Source organism: Pelecanus crispus, chromosome 1 (assembly GCF_030463565.1).
Source record: "Pelecanus crispus isolate bPelCri1 chromosome 1, bPelCri1.pri, whole genome shotgun sequence".
In the NCBI taxonomy this organism is placed as follows: Eukaryota; Metazoa; Chordata; class Aves; order Pelecaniformes; family Pelecanidae; genus Pelecanus; species Pelecanus crispus.
Genome location: NC_134643.1, coordinates 63,375,603 through 63,392,870, shown reverse-complemented (window position 1 = coordinate 63,392,870; position 17,268 = coordinate 63,375,603). Strand labels below are relative to the sequence as shown.

General features: G+C 42.1%; 1 protein-coding gene across 1 annotated transcript in view; it reads left to right on the top strand.

Moving 5' to 3' along the window:
• Positions 1–17,268, top strand: part of STAB2 (stabilin 2) — an 86,512-nt gene that overhangs the window by 21,209 nt on the left and 48,035 nt on the right. The window contains exons 11-26 of the mRNA XM_075708114.1: positions 1,445–1,527; positions 2,194–2,343; positions 3,630–3,773; positions 4,537–4,599; positions 4,692–4,811; positions 5,309–5,362; positions 6,523–6,603; positions 7,582–7,734; positions 10,645–10,707; positions 11,525–11,608; positions 12,794–12,880; positions 13,415–13,526; positions 14,980–15,160; positions 16,187–16,280; positions 16,498–16,656; positions 17,046–17,141. Of these exons, the coding sequence (XP_075564229.1) occupies positions 1,445–1,527; positions 2,194–2,343; positions 3,630–3,773; positions 4,537–4,599; positions 4,692–4,811; positions 5,309–5,362; positions 6,523–6,603; positions 7,582–7,734; positions 10,645–10,707; positions 11,525–11,608; positions 12,794–12,880; positions 13,415–13,526; positions 14,980–15,160; positions 16,187–16,280; positions 16,498–16,656; positions 17,046–17,141 (1,724 nt within the window). The remainder of the gene's footprint in view (positions 1–1,444; positions 1,528–2,193; positions 2,344–3,629; positions 3,774–4,536; positions 4,600–4,691; positions 4,812–5,308; positions 5,363–6,522; positions 6,604–7,581; positions 7,735–10,644; positions 10,708–11,524; positions 11,609–12,793; positions 12,881–13,414; positions 13,527–14,979; positions 15,161–16,186; positions 16,281–16,497; positions 16,657–17,045; positions 17,142–17,268) is intronic.

Below are 17,268 nucleotides of genomic sequence, written 5' to 3'. Positions count from 1 at the left end.
GTCTACCAAAAACATCAGATTCCCAGCTGGGTCCCTCTTCCCCAGTCCCCAGCCATCAGCAGTGGCATTGCTTTCACCAGGAAAGAGGAGAGAGGCAAGGGGAAGAGACTGATCCCATCGATGGTCTCCATCACCCTCAGGACCCCCCACCAGAGCACCTCGGCCACAGCTGGGGGGGTCTCCAGGTTTCCAAATTGTCTACAGAGGTGAGGTGGAGACCCTGTCAGGGCTTGCAGCTTCCAGCCTTTCACAGTTATTGCAGCCACCTCATGAAGAGAACAGCGTAACTGTCCTCATCATCTTCTGTTACATGGCCACAAGTGTGAGCTGTGAACAAACACTGCCAGAATCGAGCTGGATCTTCAAGTTAAATTTGTAAATATGAAAAATTTCCTCCTGTTTAATATAATTTGCACAGTCCTTTTCACTGAGCCCAGCAATTACAATAAAGATCCTGAATTCCTGACCAGAATGGAATAAGTCTCCCATAGCTGGCCAAGGACAAAGCCTGGCAGTGACCTTCACATTCAGCACTGAAGACCAAAGTCCATTGCCTCAGCACTGAGAGCTCAGTTGCAGTTTCTCTGTGTGTTTCTCCTTATGTGTCTGAAAAGTGCCTGGATGCCACCATTTGTTAACAACAATCCAGATTTTATGTTCTTTGGTTAAGTTTTGGACATAAATGTGCCATTTGATTTACTAGCCAGAAGCTACAAAGACACATTAACCGCACAGGTTATTTTGCAATACCTTCGCTCCACATTAATGTCTTTCAAAAACTAAGAACATACAGCAGAACAGTCCACATTGTTTTGCAAGACAGCATATTAATTTTGAGGTATATTCTCTGGTACAACATATCTATAACAACTGTAAAGATGGTTTTAGTTCTGATTTTAAACCTCTGGAAAAAGAGCTGAATATTAGAAGTATTTAATGCCTTCAGCTACAGAATCTGTGGTCTCATACGGCTGTCTTGGAAAGAGAAATACCATCTAGGTAGCAAATGAACTTTCAGTGCATCAGCTTTTATTACCAGCTATGTATTTGCTGATATTTGCACTACCAGCAGGTTATCAGGAACATATCCCTCACCCCATGAAGACTGAATTGACTTAAAGCAGGAGGCCATCTTCCTGTAAAGACATATCTCCAACGAAACACTGTTTTCATGTCTTTCACCCTGGTTTGCATGCCTCAGAATCTGGGGTGCCAGAAGCGTTCTGAATGTTTTGCCTCATCCTGTGTCAGATATGCAGCAGCGCCTGTATTTCACATCCCATCTGCCTCTCATCTTTCAAAGACTTGGATTTCAGAATCTTAAATTAACATTTAATAATCACAGATAGTGTTCTTTCTTATTCTGCACTTGCATACCTGGCACAGATTACACAGTCCCTTCCTCCATTTAAACTTCTTTTTCTCCCCCCTCTCTCCTTATAAGAAAATGTCTATGAATGGGCGCTGAGTACTCTGGGACCGTTTACCGTGCTCGTACCGACAAACAAGGGGCTCAAAGGTACAAATGTAAGTAGACAACAGAGAGGGTTTTTAATTGGGGGTGATTTAGCTCGTTCAGAAATCTCGTCTGTGTTAAAAGTGTTTTGGTGCAACAGACTAAGAAGAACTTTTTGGTCTAGTACACTTCTGGATACATTTAAATCTAGGGGCCAGAGACTGTCTTTTTCCTACTTGAAAGACAAACAAAATAATTTGGTGCGTTAGAGTAGAATGCAGTAATGCTTTAAGTAAGTTTTGAATTGTCTTACATGGCTAAGCTCAAGTTTTTTCACTTAGTTGAGACAGGGTCTGAATTAAGATCTCAATTTTCACCAGGGAGGCCTACAGGTCACCTTTTATGTAAGGGTGATAAAAAAAAATAATGTTTTTAGTTAAAAAAACCAAACCAAACCAAAAGTGGCCTGATAAGCAAGTGGTCAGCATCCAGTACCTTCCCCTGAAGTCAGGGCCACTCTGGAGGCACTTGCTGCTCATGCAGGGACATAAGGGTGTCATCTGACCTGAACTGAAACCAAAAAAAGGCCTCCATTTGGTTCTGACCCTATCACCTCACTTGAGAAGAAAACATATAATTTTCAGAATGTAACAGCTGGAGGGAAAAAAGCATTCACCATGAGATTATTTTTAGATGAAGCCTCTATTGAAATAACATCTGTTCTTCTGCTCTTCTAGGTAAAGGATCTTCTGAACAATAAACAGAAAGCACAGTATTTCGTGAAACTCCATGTAATTGCTGGTCAGCTGAATACCAGTAGCTTGAATAATACTAATGTAGTATATACTTTGACCGGCAAGTCAGGAGAGATATCAAAGGGAGAAAAGGTAAGTGGCCTGCCAGCCTACCTCAGCAAGAATACTACTCTCTGTTCACTCAACAAGGAGTATGGCAGGTCTTTCTGCAGCGAGACATCAGGTTGCGGATAGCTGCTGGATTATGAAAAACCACAGCTGTGGCCATGCATTACAAGGAGTTCAAGTGAAACTTGAAACCTCACTGGCATCAAAGTTCACACTGAAATCAGTGAAAACAAAAATTATCTTTAGAGATGCATCACCGCTGAGTGACATAGCAGTCTAACACAGACTGCTCTAAAAATGTTTCCTAAAATTAAGTCATCTTAAATCTGCAGGGATGACCAACAGAGCTAGGGGGGACATTAAGAAAGCCTTGGTGAAGTAAGAGGGGGTGTGGGGAGGGAAAAGCCCAGAGCTTATGCTGGAAACCTGTGCCTGCTGCTGACACAAAGCAAGCACCAGCTGCAATGCAGATCCCACCTCCCACTGAGCATCAGCCTGGGCATCCTTTGAGTGACGCAGCACACAGAAGTCTTCAACATAAATAAAATGCACATGGCAATTTATCATGAAAAACATGGAGTAAAGTTCATCGCTAGCCCAGCTTATTTGATGTCAGAAAACATCAGGGCAGTCTGATCCCACAGTTTAAAAGAATTGTTCTCTACAGCTGACAGACTAGATTTTATAATACAGAATTATTGTTCTTGGTCCGTTAAATTTCTATTAATGACTTGAGCCTATGTGAAGGCTGAAATCAAGTACTTCTCACCTTTTTTAGCAGATCAGTGGCATCTGAGAAGAGCGATCGATTTCATTTCTTTAACCATTAGGCACTCCATTTGTAACAGGAAAATATCATTGCTGTCTGAGGCCTGTTAGTTTCCTGCAGGCTTCAGTACAGTGCAGAATCAGCAACATTTTGTTGTTTTGAATATACATATAATATAAGGAAATGGATTGTAGTCCCGTAAGGTTACACGAATTGACCCTTTCAGTACAACCACATTTTAAATCATTTCCTGGCAGACCTTTATTACTAGGAGTCCCTCTTAGGTACACTGCTCTCCCCACAGGGCCTGTCCCTGCTTCTCTTCTGAACTTTGCTGTCCTGGAACAAAAAAACCACGGTCCTGATCCAAAGTCAAAGGAATTTTTTCCATTTCCTTTGGAAGCAACCTTTAGCCTCCCCAGATTTAAACAGCCCAGGTGTTGGCAATGGATGGGGGTGTTAGACTTTATTCAACAGTCATACTCTTTCTGTTGTCATTCCATAATAAAGAGCTCACTATCCATTGCCTGGCTTCTTTCAGGATAATCAATTAAGAATTAGACTCCAAGAAGGAAGGAGAAAAGGAAAACTTTTGCAGGGAAATATTATTGCTTCCAATGGGATTTTGCACATTATTGACAAAGCCATGGACAACCTGGAGCCGACATTTGAAAGCAGCAAAGAGGTGAGCAGTAAGCTATATACAAGTGATGTCAGACTTTCTTTTAAAATAGTTTCACATTAATTGAAAGCAAAGGAGCATGACTGACAACAGCTAGACAAACTCCACTGAGCCATTGTGTGTCAACTCAGAGAAGCAACATTCAAAGTGAAAGGTAATGATGCAGTTTACACAGCGAACAGACATTCACTCTTCTGCCAAGCTGGTCCATGGAGGATTTGGTTGTACTCACTGCATTGGAGTGGTTCCTTGGGAAATTGGCAGTCACAGTCAGTGCCTTTCACTGAATTCCAAAACAACATACTAAAAGGAGGGACACCTGGACAGATATCAGGCAAGACTTGTATTCAAAGCAGCAATCCCTCCCCCCGAAAAGGCTATTATAAAAACTGATAGTTTTGGATGCTTTGGGGTTTTTGGTGCCCTGCTTAGCAAAATTCCTTGAGAATTCACTCCTTTATGTGGTGTTTTTGCAAGCATTTAATTTCTCTGCCCTTTCTCATTGGGAATGAAGAGGTAATAATGCTTTCCCCATACACATACTGTTTGTATGTTCTGTGACTACATTGTATTTCAGGACCAGGACAAGAGTGCTACCATCTCAGCCATTTCCAGACACCACCAGCCACCCAAACAATAAGGAAACCCAAATGTATTCTATCTGTAATAACTGAGACTCATACAGTAATTCAAAAAGTGTCTTATAAGAATGGGTATTTATTCCATGTTCCCAACCAAAATAAATCTTACTTTTATCTTATTTTAGGAAACCATAATGTCAGTACTTCAAGATAATGGAAGATACAGCCAATTTACATCTTTGATAGAGGTAAGGATCCAGAAAAGCAATTCCGTAAAGCTATTTTCAGATGTTCTTCAATATTAATATGTAATTTCACTTTTATTTTTAAACCAAAACAGAAAACTGGCCTAGGAATGGATTTACAGCAGGACAACAGACCTTACACAGTCTTTGTTCCAAGTAATGAGGCTCTGAGTAATATGAAAGCTGAGGCTTTGGACTACCTCCTTTCTGCAGAGGTATAGTCTTTCTTAGATAGTAGATACATATGTAGATATATAGTAGATGCATACATACATAATTTCCCCATGTTCACCTAGTTTAGTGTTCATCTAAACTAAGCTCTTATGATCAAGGCTTAATCCATCTCTAACAATTAAAGATTGAGGTAACACCTAGAGAGGAATGGGATTTGGGATCTCCCATCCTATGAAGTGACACCAATCCCCCACACCAGGTCCTCGTTCTCCTGCTCTTGCCCTGCCAGCACAGCCTGGACAGCCACATGGCAAAGCTCTGAACCCTCTCTTGGGAGGTGTCACCCTTGGCAGGGACAGACAGAGGGAGCAGACGCCACAGGGCAGGTTGCGTGCCATGAGCTGAGCACCACCACTGACCCAGAGGCTTCTGGTGCACCAGCCAGTGATGCCGTTCTCATCCCCATGTCCTCTCACAGGACAGGCTGGGTTTGTGTGACTCATTTTGGGCTAAACCAGCCTCTTTTCTGCTTTGGCAGGGTTCGTGGAAGCTGCTGGAGCTGGTCCGATACCACATTGTCTCCGACACTGAGGTGAGTGTGGCTGCTTTACTGACCCAGAGTGCAAGAGCATTTTCAAACCCTTTGCCACTCTGAAGGCAGAGATTTTCCAAGAACAGCCTCCACTCCGTGTTGCACAGCAAGGCTGCAAAGGACAGCTATGCTTCTGCCTAAAGGTAGGGTAGTCACATAAAGGTCTCTAACAGAGAACACAAACCTTTCACCTCAGTGTGACTATTCAAAATAAAACCCTGCTAGGAGGCATGGGGTAGTCCTTGAATCATGGCAAATTAAAACTGTGTTGTGTCACACTACTGTGTTACATGCAAGTAACTATTTCCACTTTAAAACATACCTTTTGGTGATGGGGACTTAGCCCAAGTGTGGGGGGGGGGGGAAATATAGTCATCCTGAACCTGAGACCCGCTACCTTAGCCTGCTGTGGAGCAAGAACCACTGTCAATGGGTACTGTCAGCTTGGCAGGACTGCAGGAAGGAGTAGCAGGAGAAGTATCTGTTGCTATCAAAATCAAGCTCTCTATAAGCCAGTTCTGATAAGATCAGTCTTCTGTTTATCAGAAACAGGTGGGTTTGTCATTTTCTAAGTAAGCCCCCCATTTCCCCCCCCTTTTTCTACTGGAAACAAAGAGCAGAACCCAGCAACACCCCCAGCAGCTAAGGCTTGAGGAGACTGAGGTTCATCCGCACACCAGCTATTGCTGTGGAGAAGGAAGGATGTGCTCGTATCCTTAGCAAAAGGCCCTGCTTGGAGCGTCCAAAGCGCAGGTCACTCCCAGCACAAAGCGGGATCACAGGGAGCAGAGGCATGAGATCCACGTGTCCCTTCAGGGGATGTAAGCACTGCCATTTCCACAATGGTCTAAGGATGCAAACAGGGCTATTTTTAGGGAGTGGTGATTATTTAGACTGGTTGCTATAATTAGGAGAAAAATTAATATTCTTTTGGGCAACAAGCTCTTCACATGCAGCAGCCAGCAAGCTCAGTCAAAATTTAATCACTCTAACTTTGTTACACAAGCAACTCAATGCGAGGCTGCCCACATAACTAGAGAAAAACTGGTAGGGTCATTCACTCACCCTGAAGAGAAAGGTGGTCTTTCTTGTGAAATCCATCTGGATTTGAAAAGAATAATGATATTACATTTCTTTCAATCAATTTATATTCATTTCAGCTAGAGGTTGCCAGCCTTGTCTCAATAGAGCACATCAGAAGCATGGCGAAGCAGTTCATTTACTTTAACAGGACCAGCACTGTAAGTCAAAGGCAGCTTTCACCTGTGAACAGCTCTGATCGAGGCAACTGTTTGCATATGGGGGAATAAAAAGGGGAGGAGAGGGGACATTAACAGAGGAATTTCTTGCTATAATGAGGCAGAAATTTTCAACTTGCCATTCCTACCTACTGTTAGAAATTAGTATTATAAAGGACTGGTATATAAGGACAGCCTGCAGTTTCTTTTTTCTTATGATTAGCCCCAGTCCAGGAATGATCCTCATTTATGCTCTGCCTAGTTTTAAAGAAAAAAAAAAAAACACTATTTAAAATATTTTAAATCATTCTCTTACATATTTTGGTTATTTTAAACACTTCTCAGTGCACACATAGATATTCTTTTATACTTTTTAATATCGTAGTCTCTGATCCTGATAAACCTAGTGAACACATTTTTAAAGGTGTTAATTTGTCAGTACTTTTGTGAAACCAAACTCATCTGTTACGTTAACTCCCTTCTGTTCTTTGCATATTTTAGCCAAATATGAACATTCTGGAGGAGAGATGCACCTATAAAAATTCTAGTAAAGGCAGAGCAGTTGCATGAGTAAATGCAGAAAGAATACTTTTTCTTTTTTTTCCTCCTGTGAATTTGGATAGATCCCAGATTCTCTCTCACTTTTTCCCCCCTTTGTCAAAGCAAGGACCAAAGCATGCTTATGCCCACTGAAATCACTGCCTGAAGTCATCAGTAATCTTCTCATTTTGGCCAGTCTTTTAGTCACCATTTCCACAGGCTAACAGTGCAGATTAAGAGGAAAACTTTAGCTACCATTGTCATAGACCAATATTCAAGAAAATGCGCAACATACGTGTGCTTCTTGCATAAAACAAGTGTAATAAAAAATGGATAGCCAATTAAAAAGAAGTATGACTAGAAATACTTGAAATTAGATTATCAGAAATTGAGACGCTATGAAAAATTTAGTATTAATAAGAATAATTTATTGTTTCATAGGGACAAGTCTTGGTGAGTGGAGAAGAAATGGAAGAAACAGATATTGTTGCAAAAAATGGTCGCATTTATACCCTTGCAGGAGTCCTTATCCCACCCACAATTGTTCCAATTCTACCTCATCGGTGTGATGAGACAAGAAGTCAAGTTGCAATGGTAAGAGAATCACAGCAAATCAATAGCTCTTCACTGCTCCATATAATGCGCTCCAGCTTCCTCTTTACTGCTTTCTCTGATATTGTCCATAAAAAGGCGGGAATTTTTTGAAATTAATATATCAATGACATAGAGCCAGCTGGCTAGAAGTACTGCACAAATACAAATAATCTGTAAATAGGGAACTCATATAAGCACATCCTATATCACTTTAACTCATCTAGTTCTTGCAGTAACCCTTTTAAATATGTTGTCTCTCTGGTCAAACTCTTTCCTCCAGTTCCTAAATCCCACCTGTGCATACAAGTAGATGGTAAGTAGTGTCAAGTTCGCAGGAAAATTACTTTGGACCAGTGTTTTGATTTCTACTAAATATGCAGCGAAAGGAGCCAGTGAGTTAAAATATTAACATAATAATTAATTTTATATTAATATATTAGAAACAAGTTGTTTTCAGAAGCCACAATTTCCCCTAGCCCTGCTTGCTTCCAGTTTTCTTCAAATTAGGAATTACAAAACTGTTTCATATTTCAAAGGGTGGATTTTGACACAGCTTGTCCAGTTTGATAACACAGTACAGGCCTTTACACTTGGTAACACTCAGATACTATTTCTAGTAAGAAGGCTGAGTATCAGACTGAGCTTTTCATTTGCAGTAAGCGTGGCTCCAGTAAGCTGTTACTGGACCATGTTCAAGCACGTATCGAGGCCAGTAACAGTTCCGGTACAGTAATGCAAAACATTTACTATCTTAACTTACAACAGTCCAGAAACACAGCTATGAAAGAGCTTCCCAGCAGAGCTGGACAGCATCAAAATTTAATGAAGAAAACACAAGAGCTGACACTAAAGAACTATTACCTCTGGCAGTGACTACAAAGTGCCATATGTACAATATAATCATAAACCAGGCAGAGCACTGAGCTGCAAATCTCCAATACAAAAAGCAATCAACACCTTACAAATTCAAATTACACTCCAGTAATTCAAATTTCCTACCAGGAATCTATCTACAAACTATGTCTGACATCAACCAATCCTAAAGCAACACTATGAAAAATTATTTAAAGACAAAACAAATAGCATCTGTCACAAAAATTATTCCCCAAACTCAAGTCAGGAACTTTTGTCAGTTTTGAAAGCTTCACGCATAGTTTGACATATAGTTTAATATCCAAGGCTTTAAGCAGAGCACTGCTACCAAGGAGAATACCAGAAGGAGCAGTGGCTTTGCTGTTCTTACCTGCCATCGTGCATCTTCATCACTTTTGGAAAACAAGGGCAATGCCACCTTGTAAATACTACTTGTGGTACCAGTGAAAAGTGACAAACCTTGTAGGAACTGGCAGCTGTACTCACCTACAAGAACTGCACATCCCTAAAGATGAAGCCGTTTGCGAAAACATACATATCCGTGTAACTGTACCGGAATGCTGGTGATAACCACAGGACTCAATATCTTGCTCCACCTCCTCCCAGATGTCATCACTCCCACAGCAGGCTTGGAGCAGGAAGGAGGGAGCAGGTGCATGTCAATGGCTGACACCATCCCAGGTGGAGAAAGGGAGCAAATAGAATCATAGAATCATAGAATGCTTTGGGTTGGAAGGGACCTTGAGAGATCATCGAGCCCAACCCCCCTGCAGTAAGCAGGTGACACTGAGGGGCACCGAGCAGCAGGAAGAGCAACACCAACAGTGGGAAACACTTTCCACAGCAATCAGCCTGATTTTTAAGTTCTGAAGGAGCAAAGAAGCACTTTCAGGGATTTTCAGAAAGGCAAAGAAAGCTAAGAGCCTAAGTCAACTTCAGCCATGACTACACAGCTTATCAAAGAGCTTTTATAACACCCATATATGTTTGCCAAAATACATCTGATCCACAGACCTTTAAAGCATAGTAGTGGCATTGGTACTTCAACTATTTGATGCCCAAAGGCTTTTGGAAGTCCAGTCCTTTATTCCTTTAAGTGCTGTACAACATGAGCAACTACTAAATCCAAACCAGTACGTGATTCTTTCCCTGCAGCTCCAGTGATAAATCTGTGTGGAAAATGCCATAAGTCATTGTCCACTGATTATGAAACACACATCAGATGCCAGCTCTAGGATTTATTCTAACTGGGTTGAAATGCAAGACATTAGCAGTCACGAGCAACACAGCTTTGACAAACTCCATATCCACACACTGAAAGGCTCAACCTCTCTGAAGTTATTGCATGTTCAAACTGTCAGAGCACTCACCTTTAAAACTGCCACTGGAGTTTACAGCTCGTCAGTGCTGTAATTGCCAGTCTCTGTCACCACCACATGGTGAAAAATTAGCTAGTAGGGAAAGGCAGCCGAGAGGTGAAGACATAAAAATAGTTACACACCGCTGGATCGTAGTGGAGTACAGGATCTATGACATGGAAGCAAAGAATATTTTTCTCTCCACCGCCTATACACAAGACAAATTTCTGTTCACACTGTCTATATACGAGACTCAACTAATTTGTGGTCTTCCTAGGAAGAAATAAAAAAATTCTCTTAGAAGTTAAGTATACAGACTGCACCAGACCCTCAGATAATATTAGTTAATATATTATACTGGGTTAAGCAAACAACATCAGTGCATTCATGCCCATGCTTATCTTCTGGTTAGGAAGCTGCCAGTTCTTTAAAAGAACGGAGTGGGGGAAGGACAAATGAAGATAAAAAGGGGAAGGTGGAAATGAACAACCACTCAGCAAAAATCAGAGCCAGCAGATATAGCCCTGGCGCTGCTGTTGGGTTCCAGAACCATGCTATGACAGTTAAAAGTGATAGAACAGACGTACTTAAAATTTACAGGGTGTATCATCCATAAGTATGCATCTCAGTAGTTGGTACAATGCCTTTTCAACTGACTATCCTTATTGTTTCCATCCAGGGTGTCTGTGCAAGTTGTTTATCGCATGCATTGGCTCCCTGTCCGCAGGATTCAAACCCCATCGTAAGTGACATTTCCTGACAGATTCCTCAGTTATACAAATGCATAGAGGGAAGGGGTCCCCATATGTTGATTACTGCTCTCCCAATACAGTGAGCAAAAGAACCAGGCATGAATACAGGAGACTGCATAAAAATACAAATACAGACAGTACTTTAGTCTCTTTTTGGCAAAGATTGAAGCATCAAGTAATTTCTGCATTATTTTGTTTGCTGTTGCAAGATCCCTCATAGACTTCATAGGAGCTCTGACTCTTTTTCTCAGGTAAAGTACAATCTATTTAGGATAGGCTTTGGCAGAAGAGAGAGCTGAGGATGAGAATTGCTACAATTCTGCTTTGAGAGTTAGTAAACAAAAAACAGAGGAGGGACAACACATTTAAAATAGACCTCACATCTGTTAAAAATTTCCTTTTGATTAAGCAGCTTCCCAGAAGTAACTGTCTGCAGAAGTAGCTTCAGAAAGGATCAAAAATCTTCCACCCACTTTGCATCTAAGAGATGCAAATCTGGCTGCATGTTTCTCCACGTACAACACTCAAGTTTTGCTACCACAGGAATTTTATTCCCCGTGATATAAAAATTCACGGGTAGTTAGTCCTACGTGCCATATTCAATAATAGTCTGTATGCCATTATTCAGTAATAATGAAAAGAAAGCTCATATTATGAAAAAAATACATAATTTAATATTTTTTTAAATGCAACACTATACCAAGGTTCTTTCCGTAATAAGTGAAATTATGTTGTGATATTAAGACTGTATCACAGAACTGTACATTGCTTAGAAATACTAATGCTTCCTTTTTGTGCATGTTCCAGCCTTTCTCAAAACGGAGATGCATTATTGAAGGCCCAACCTTTCAAAAAACTGGCTGTGCTAGATCCTGCAATATAACAATAAAGGTACAGAGTTACAGTTTCTTAAGGTGAAATGTATATAAAAGTGTCCCAAAATATTGTCTTTTGTATTGTGAACTTTGCTTTTGGAGTTGAGATGTGTTTGGAGATGTCCATGTAGTTTCCATACCCTTCTACAGGGGGCTGAGATGAGCTACTGTAAAAAAGCAAAATACCAGGCAAATTCCAATGAGGTTTTTTTAGCTGCCATACAACAACGATCTCACACTCCGTAACTCAGGAGTTTTCACGTAAGACTCCAAGCCCAAATGTTGTCATTGCCAGCTTCACCCACAAAAAACAGGACAGCTTGTTCACCCCTGGTCCCAGCACCTCCTGTCCCAGGGCTTTACACGGTATTGGATAACAATGAAGGGGAAACACTCCCAAGAACCGCGCTCCACTTGCTCTGCTTGGCAAGCCTAGTCCTTTCAGAAGGCATTAGCCCCGGAGAGGTACTTACACCTTTCTGGCTCCTGGGGCTCCTAAACAGGCTTCTACATTTCATGACCGCCATTAAGTAACAAGCAGAGAAGTCGACAAATTCATAAGCTTTGAGAGCCTTTTGCTAATTCCTATTTCCCTTGAATCACACATGTAAACGAGGTTTTCTTCTAATACACTTCATGTGCTTTTGATGAATAAATGGATGAAGCAGCCAATTCACGATTAAAACAAAAGATGCAGCCGAGAAAAACATTTAGGGCTGTGAAGCGGCTAAATCCCATACTGGTGCAGAGGGGAAGGAGGAAGATCAAAGCAGCGTGTCTAGCTTTCACAGCATCTCCCTGGGGTAAAACATGCCTTCGAGTTCCTGATCTCAGATGCAAAGGAGACTGCCTGCCTCTGAATTGCGCTGCACTCCCACAGGCAGATAACGAGAGTGCACTCGATATGAACAGACAGGCACACACAGGCACATTTGTAACTGGTGACAGGACGGGTAGCGCAATGAGTCTGATAAGAGCAAGGGAAGGATCTGGGGGTCTGTGCCTCCCCTTCTTGGGCTGCCAACACCCCTCTGGTTTTAACAAGGCCATTGCAGAGGTGGTTCTTGTTCAACACAAGCCTTTGAAGAGCCAGCTACCCCTACAGGGCTTTGCCAGAGGGCCAAAACACGATGGAGTGTTGTCTTCTGCACTGCCTCTGCACTAAGGCACTGGAAAAGAGGATATTTGCTTTATTTCACAGGAACCAAAGTGTTGCAAAGGCTTCTTTGGCCCTGACTGCAGTCCGTGTCCAGGAGGTTTCTCCAAACCCTGCTCAGGAAACGGGCAGGTAAGCAGAGCATCCGGCAGCACCCTGCGCTCCCATGGCGGGAAGGGCAGGCTGTGTCCCAAAAGTCCGTGAAGCACTTCTGCACAACAGGAATGTTAGGCTCCACGAGAGCTGCACCCTCCATTTATGTCCAGTGATGGGCATGAATTTCAGGTTCAGTTATACTGAGAAGGGAAAATGAATCGGTCTCCTCTCAGTTGTCCAAATTGCAGGTTTCTGTGGTTCCAACACACAGCGCACAGGGAAGGCTGGGGCTGGGTGACCCACTCTGATACTCTGACTTTGCACAGCACAGGGTAATGACCCAGCTCACTATTCTCACTTTAAAACTACAAAGGAAGGTAGAATACACAGCAGCAAAGTACCAGCACAAGGAAAGCTTTTGCTTTGGGACACCTTTTTCATCAAAGCTGAGGTTCTTCCTGGTAGGCTGTCACAGTCATAATACGGACAGGCATATAGTCTCTTCTCTAGGGGAAGGATAAAGATTTATTTCAATTTGCACATAGAAATAGCCTCTCTTCCATATCACAGTGCATGGATGGCCTGAGTGGAAATGGGACCTGCATTTGTGCCAAGGCATTTCAAGGCTCGCGCTGTCAATTCTGTTCAGACCCTGGCAAATATGGACCTCAGTGTGACAAAGGTAAGTACAGGCATACTTCCTCAGCCCAAGAGCATGGTCTATTTCTTTTGGACACTAGTAAAATTAAGGTAGGAGTTAACTGCTCGCTAAACAGTATCTACAGAGGATGAGCAAGATCTCTCTGGGGTACTTTCATTTCTTATTTCAAAGCGATACATCATAAGCCCAGAGACAGTGAAAATCTTCTCACTGACTTAATTGGGCTTTCTGCAGGGGGCATAGCTTGCTTTATATTAATTTATCGTTCTTTTCATTTCTGTCTTCCTCATATAAGTAATTGAAAATAAAATCTTTGCTATTCCATTCCCATCTGGTATTGCCCACAACAGAACACCTGCCTGCAATGACAAACATATGTAATCTAAGAAAAACTAGTCTATAAACAGATTGTGTTTAGGGCTACTTCATAATCATCTTTACTGAATAATTTCTGATCTATTGAATAGCTTATAGTTCTAGCAGTCATCTTCTATATACTGACAGATTTAATCCTGCTATGTCAAACCATACTACATTTGAGAGTCTACAGAATATACAACATCAAACATAGATATATTTTCCCATTTACAAAATAATTTTTAGTCTTATTTGCTCTGAATCAGCCTGTCATTCATGAAGGACAGCTCACTCGAAGGTTCAGAGGTACATGGACAAAAACCAAGACAAATTCCATAAGAAAGGGTGGTATCACCTAAGCTCCAGTCCTGCCAAAGCAATACATGTTGGCTTAACTAGTCACCACTGGCACTTCTTGAGATTGCAGAAGGCTTACCTACTGTGTCCTTTGGGCACCTTGCTGTGCCTCCCAGCAGCACTAATCATAGCATCGTTTACGTTGGAGAAGACCTTTAATATCATCCAGTCCAACCATCAAGCTAACACTACCAAGTCCACCACTAAACCAATTAAGGGTAGAGTAATAAATAATTTCATGTTTCCTGGCTTGGTGGCTGGATTATTTTTTTAACAAAAGTAGAACTAGGAATTGTGAAGGTTGGAAAGCACCTCAGCCCAGCCCCAGCACAGTGCTGGTAGGTCTGTGCTGCTGCTCTGTGTACTAGCCCAGCACTGTGCAGTTTGTAGGATTGTGGACTCAGTATTAAAAGGCTTCCCGTATCACTGAAAGTACGCCAAAGTTGTGCAATGAAATAACCTTAGCCTTAGTAGCCCGGGACATAGTATTTTGTTCCTACTTCTCTGAAGTACTTTGACTTTCATTGATAGGTAAGCGCACTATAAAGACAAAATAGATTTTAAATAGTTATCGATAAAACACACCTGAAAACACATGGATATGATAAATAAAGAATAAGTCCCCCAACAAAGTGAGACTTTAAAAATACAGAGGTTTAGATTCTAGAAAAAAAGGAGGACCTGATTCATAAGAAATGCTATGTAAGGGTAGATGCCTTTTACCGCTATGGAATTGCACATTGTAATTTATCTCTGGTAGCGTGCCTCTGCATTTATGGGAAGTGCGATAACCGAATAGACAGCGACGGGATCTGTCTTCCTGGTTCATGCAGAAGTGGATACACGGGGAAACTCTGTGATAAGCAGATTGTTCCCTGCGAGTCGTCCCTACAGCTCTGCCACACACATGCAGACTGTCAGCTTAGCGATGGTGCAGTGAGGTAAGTCAGTAACTTGCATCTAATTACTATTAACTATGATGCAGCTCTTTCCTATTTGCTTGATCAAAACAGCGCCTTGTAGCAGTACACAAACATCAGCCACTGAAATACTGCTATGCGGCAAATAAGCATAAACATGCACCGCATCGACCTTGAGTTGCAAGACAGTGATTAAAAGTTCTCAATGCCCTATCCTGTACCTTGTATTTAACACTGATAAGATAGATGCATACGGATCTGACCCTTGCTCAGAAGGCTGCCTTCCTACCAACATCTACAAAGGCTCTTAGGAACCTCTTATTTCTAACCATCCCTTAGTGAATTAGGAGTTTGAGCCTTGTTGAAAAACAATGAAACTCTCAAGCAGTTTGGGGATAGGTAGCTCACTCCAGTCAGCTCAGGTAAGATTTGCATGCCACAACACCGCGGACTTCAGCACAGGTTCTCCAGTCCTCACAGGACTGGTCACAAAACTCCATTACTGCTACAGCTGCTTTGTGCTTGCCTTGTGCTCACCTTCACATGCATCAAGTTTGCCTCTTGCTGCAGTGTATTCATAATGAGTCACCACAGAAAGCAGAATGTGGGATACTGCATAACGTGAGTGCTTAAGAAATTCCCTCCAATATGGGTTAATCTTTGAGGGGACCCATGGAAACAGGGGGTCTCCTTGTCTTGCATGCATTTCAGGGAGAGCACTATCTTCTGTGTCACTGAAAGCAAAAGCAACCCCAGCTCATAAGTAATTTAGAGCTATTAGCTCACCTTTGCAAAGATCACATTAGTGCAGAATTAATTTCACTCCCCATCTCATACACAGAGAATGGATCCCTGATTTGACTTAATTAACCCAGTCGATATTTTGGAAAAAAACCATAATATATGCACTTAAGCTATTTGCATCATGAATCCAAGGTTACCGATTTTAAGCTGCCTATAAATAGCATGTTACAGTGGAAAACAATCGCTTCACTTTACAGCTGTCCTATCACATTTAATGCCTCCCTCCTCCTCTTGTCTCTATAGCTGTGTTTGCAAACCCGGCTACAAAGGAGATGGCATGAGCTGCAGCAAAGTTGATCCTTGTGCTGCTTTAAACCCAGGTGGCTGTAATATCAACGTAAGTATGTGCTTTTCCCACAGAGCCTGACACCACAGAAAAATAGGCAGTAAGGAAGGTTTGGCCAGAAACTTCTGCAGAAGGAAGAGTCACAATTTTCACTGCAGTTTCAAGTTCTTTCCCCCGATAGCGGCATCGCTATTGCTTAGACAAACCTTACACCTAAAGCCAGATGCCACCTAACTGTCCTCAATGGGTGCCTCTTTTCCCCTCCCAGGCCGAGTGCATTCAGATGGGCCCGGAAGAGCACACGTGCGTTTGCCAGGCAGGATGGACAGGCGACGGAAGGGACTGCTCAGCAATCAACAGCTGCCTGCTGCCCACTGCGGGAGGGTGCCACGAAAATGCCACCTGCGTATATGTTGGGCCGGGTCAGGTACATCCTCTCGCATTTATTGCCACCCTCGGCACTAGTTCTCACCCATTTTGCCCTACCGGTGCTTCCTAACCTTTTTTTCTTCTGCAAATTCTCTTCTCCCTCCCAGCCACAAGGCTATTTCCACACAGCACGCTCTACCCAAAACAGCCTCTTTCAGTTCCTGTCCCAGTGCTCCCTCCCTCCTACATGGTGGTGTTCTGGCAGCAAATACTTTTTAGTAAGTACATTAGTAGATGTCAGGTATAAGGTCTTCTGGAGAGATTAATCAGTGTCATTCCACTGAAGTCAATGGAGCTACGCAGAAACACAGACTAATTCACCACATCTAGAATATGCACACTATTTTAATCATTTTAATGAACTGCTGTGTTTTATTGACATGACAGAATGACTGCAAGTGTAAGGATGGATTTCGGGGGAATGGAATTGAATGCACACCCATAAACTCATGCCTGGAACAAAATGGAAAATGCCATCATCTGGTGAGTAATTAATCATTCCCTGAACAAAGCGTTCAGATACATATCACACCTCGCCTCCTGCGCACACCATGGAGTTTCCTTGCCATTTCAAGCCTGCAATTTCCATTTGAGTTGGATCAAAGCTTTC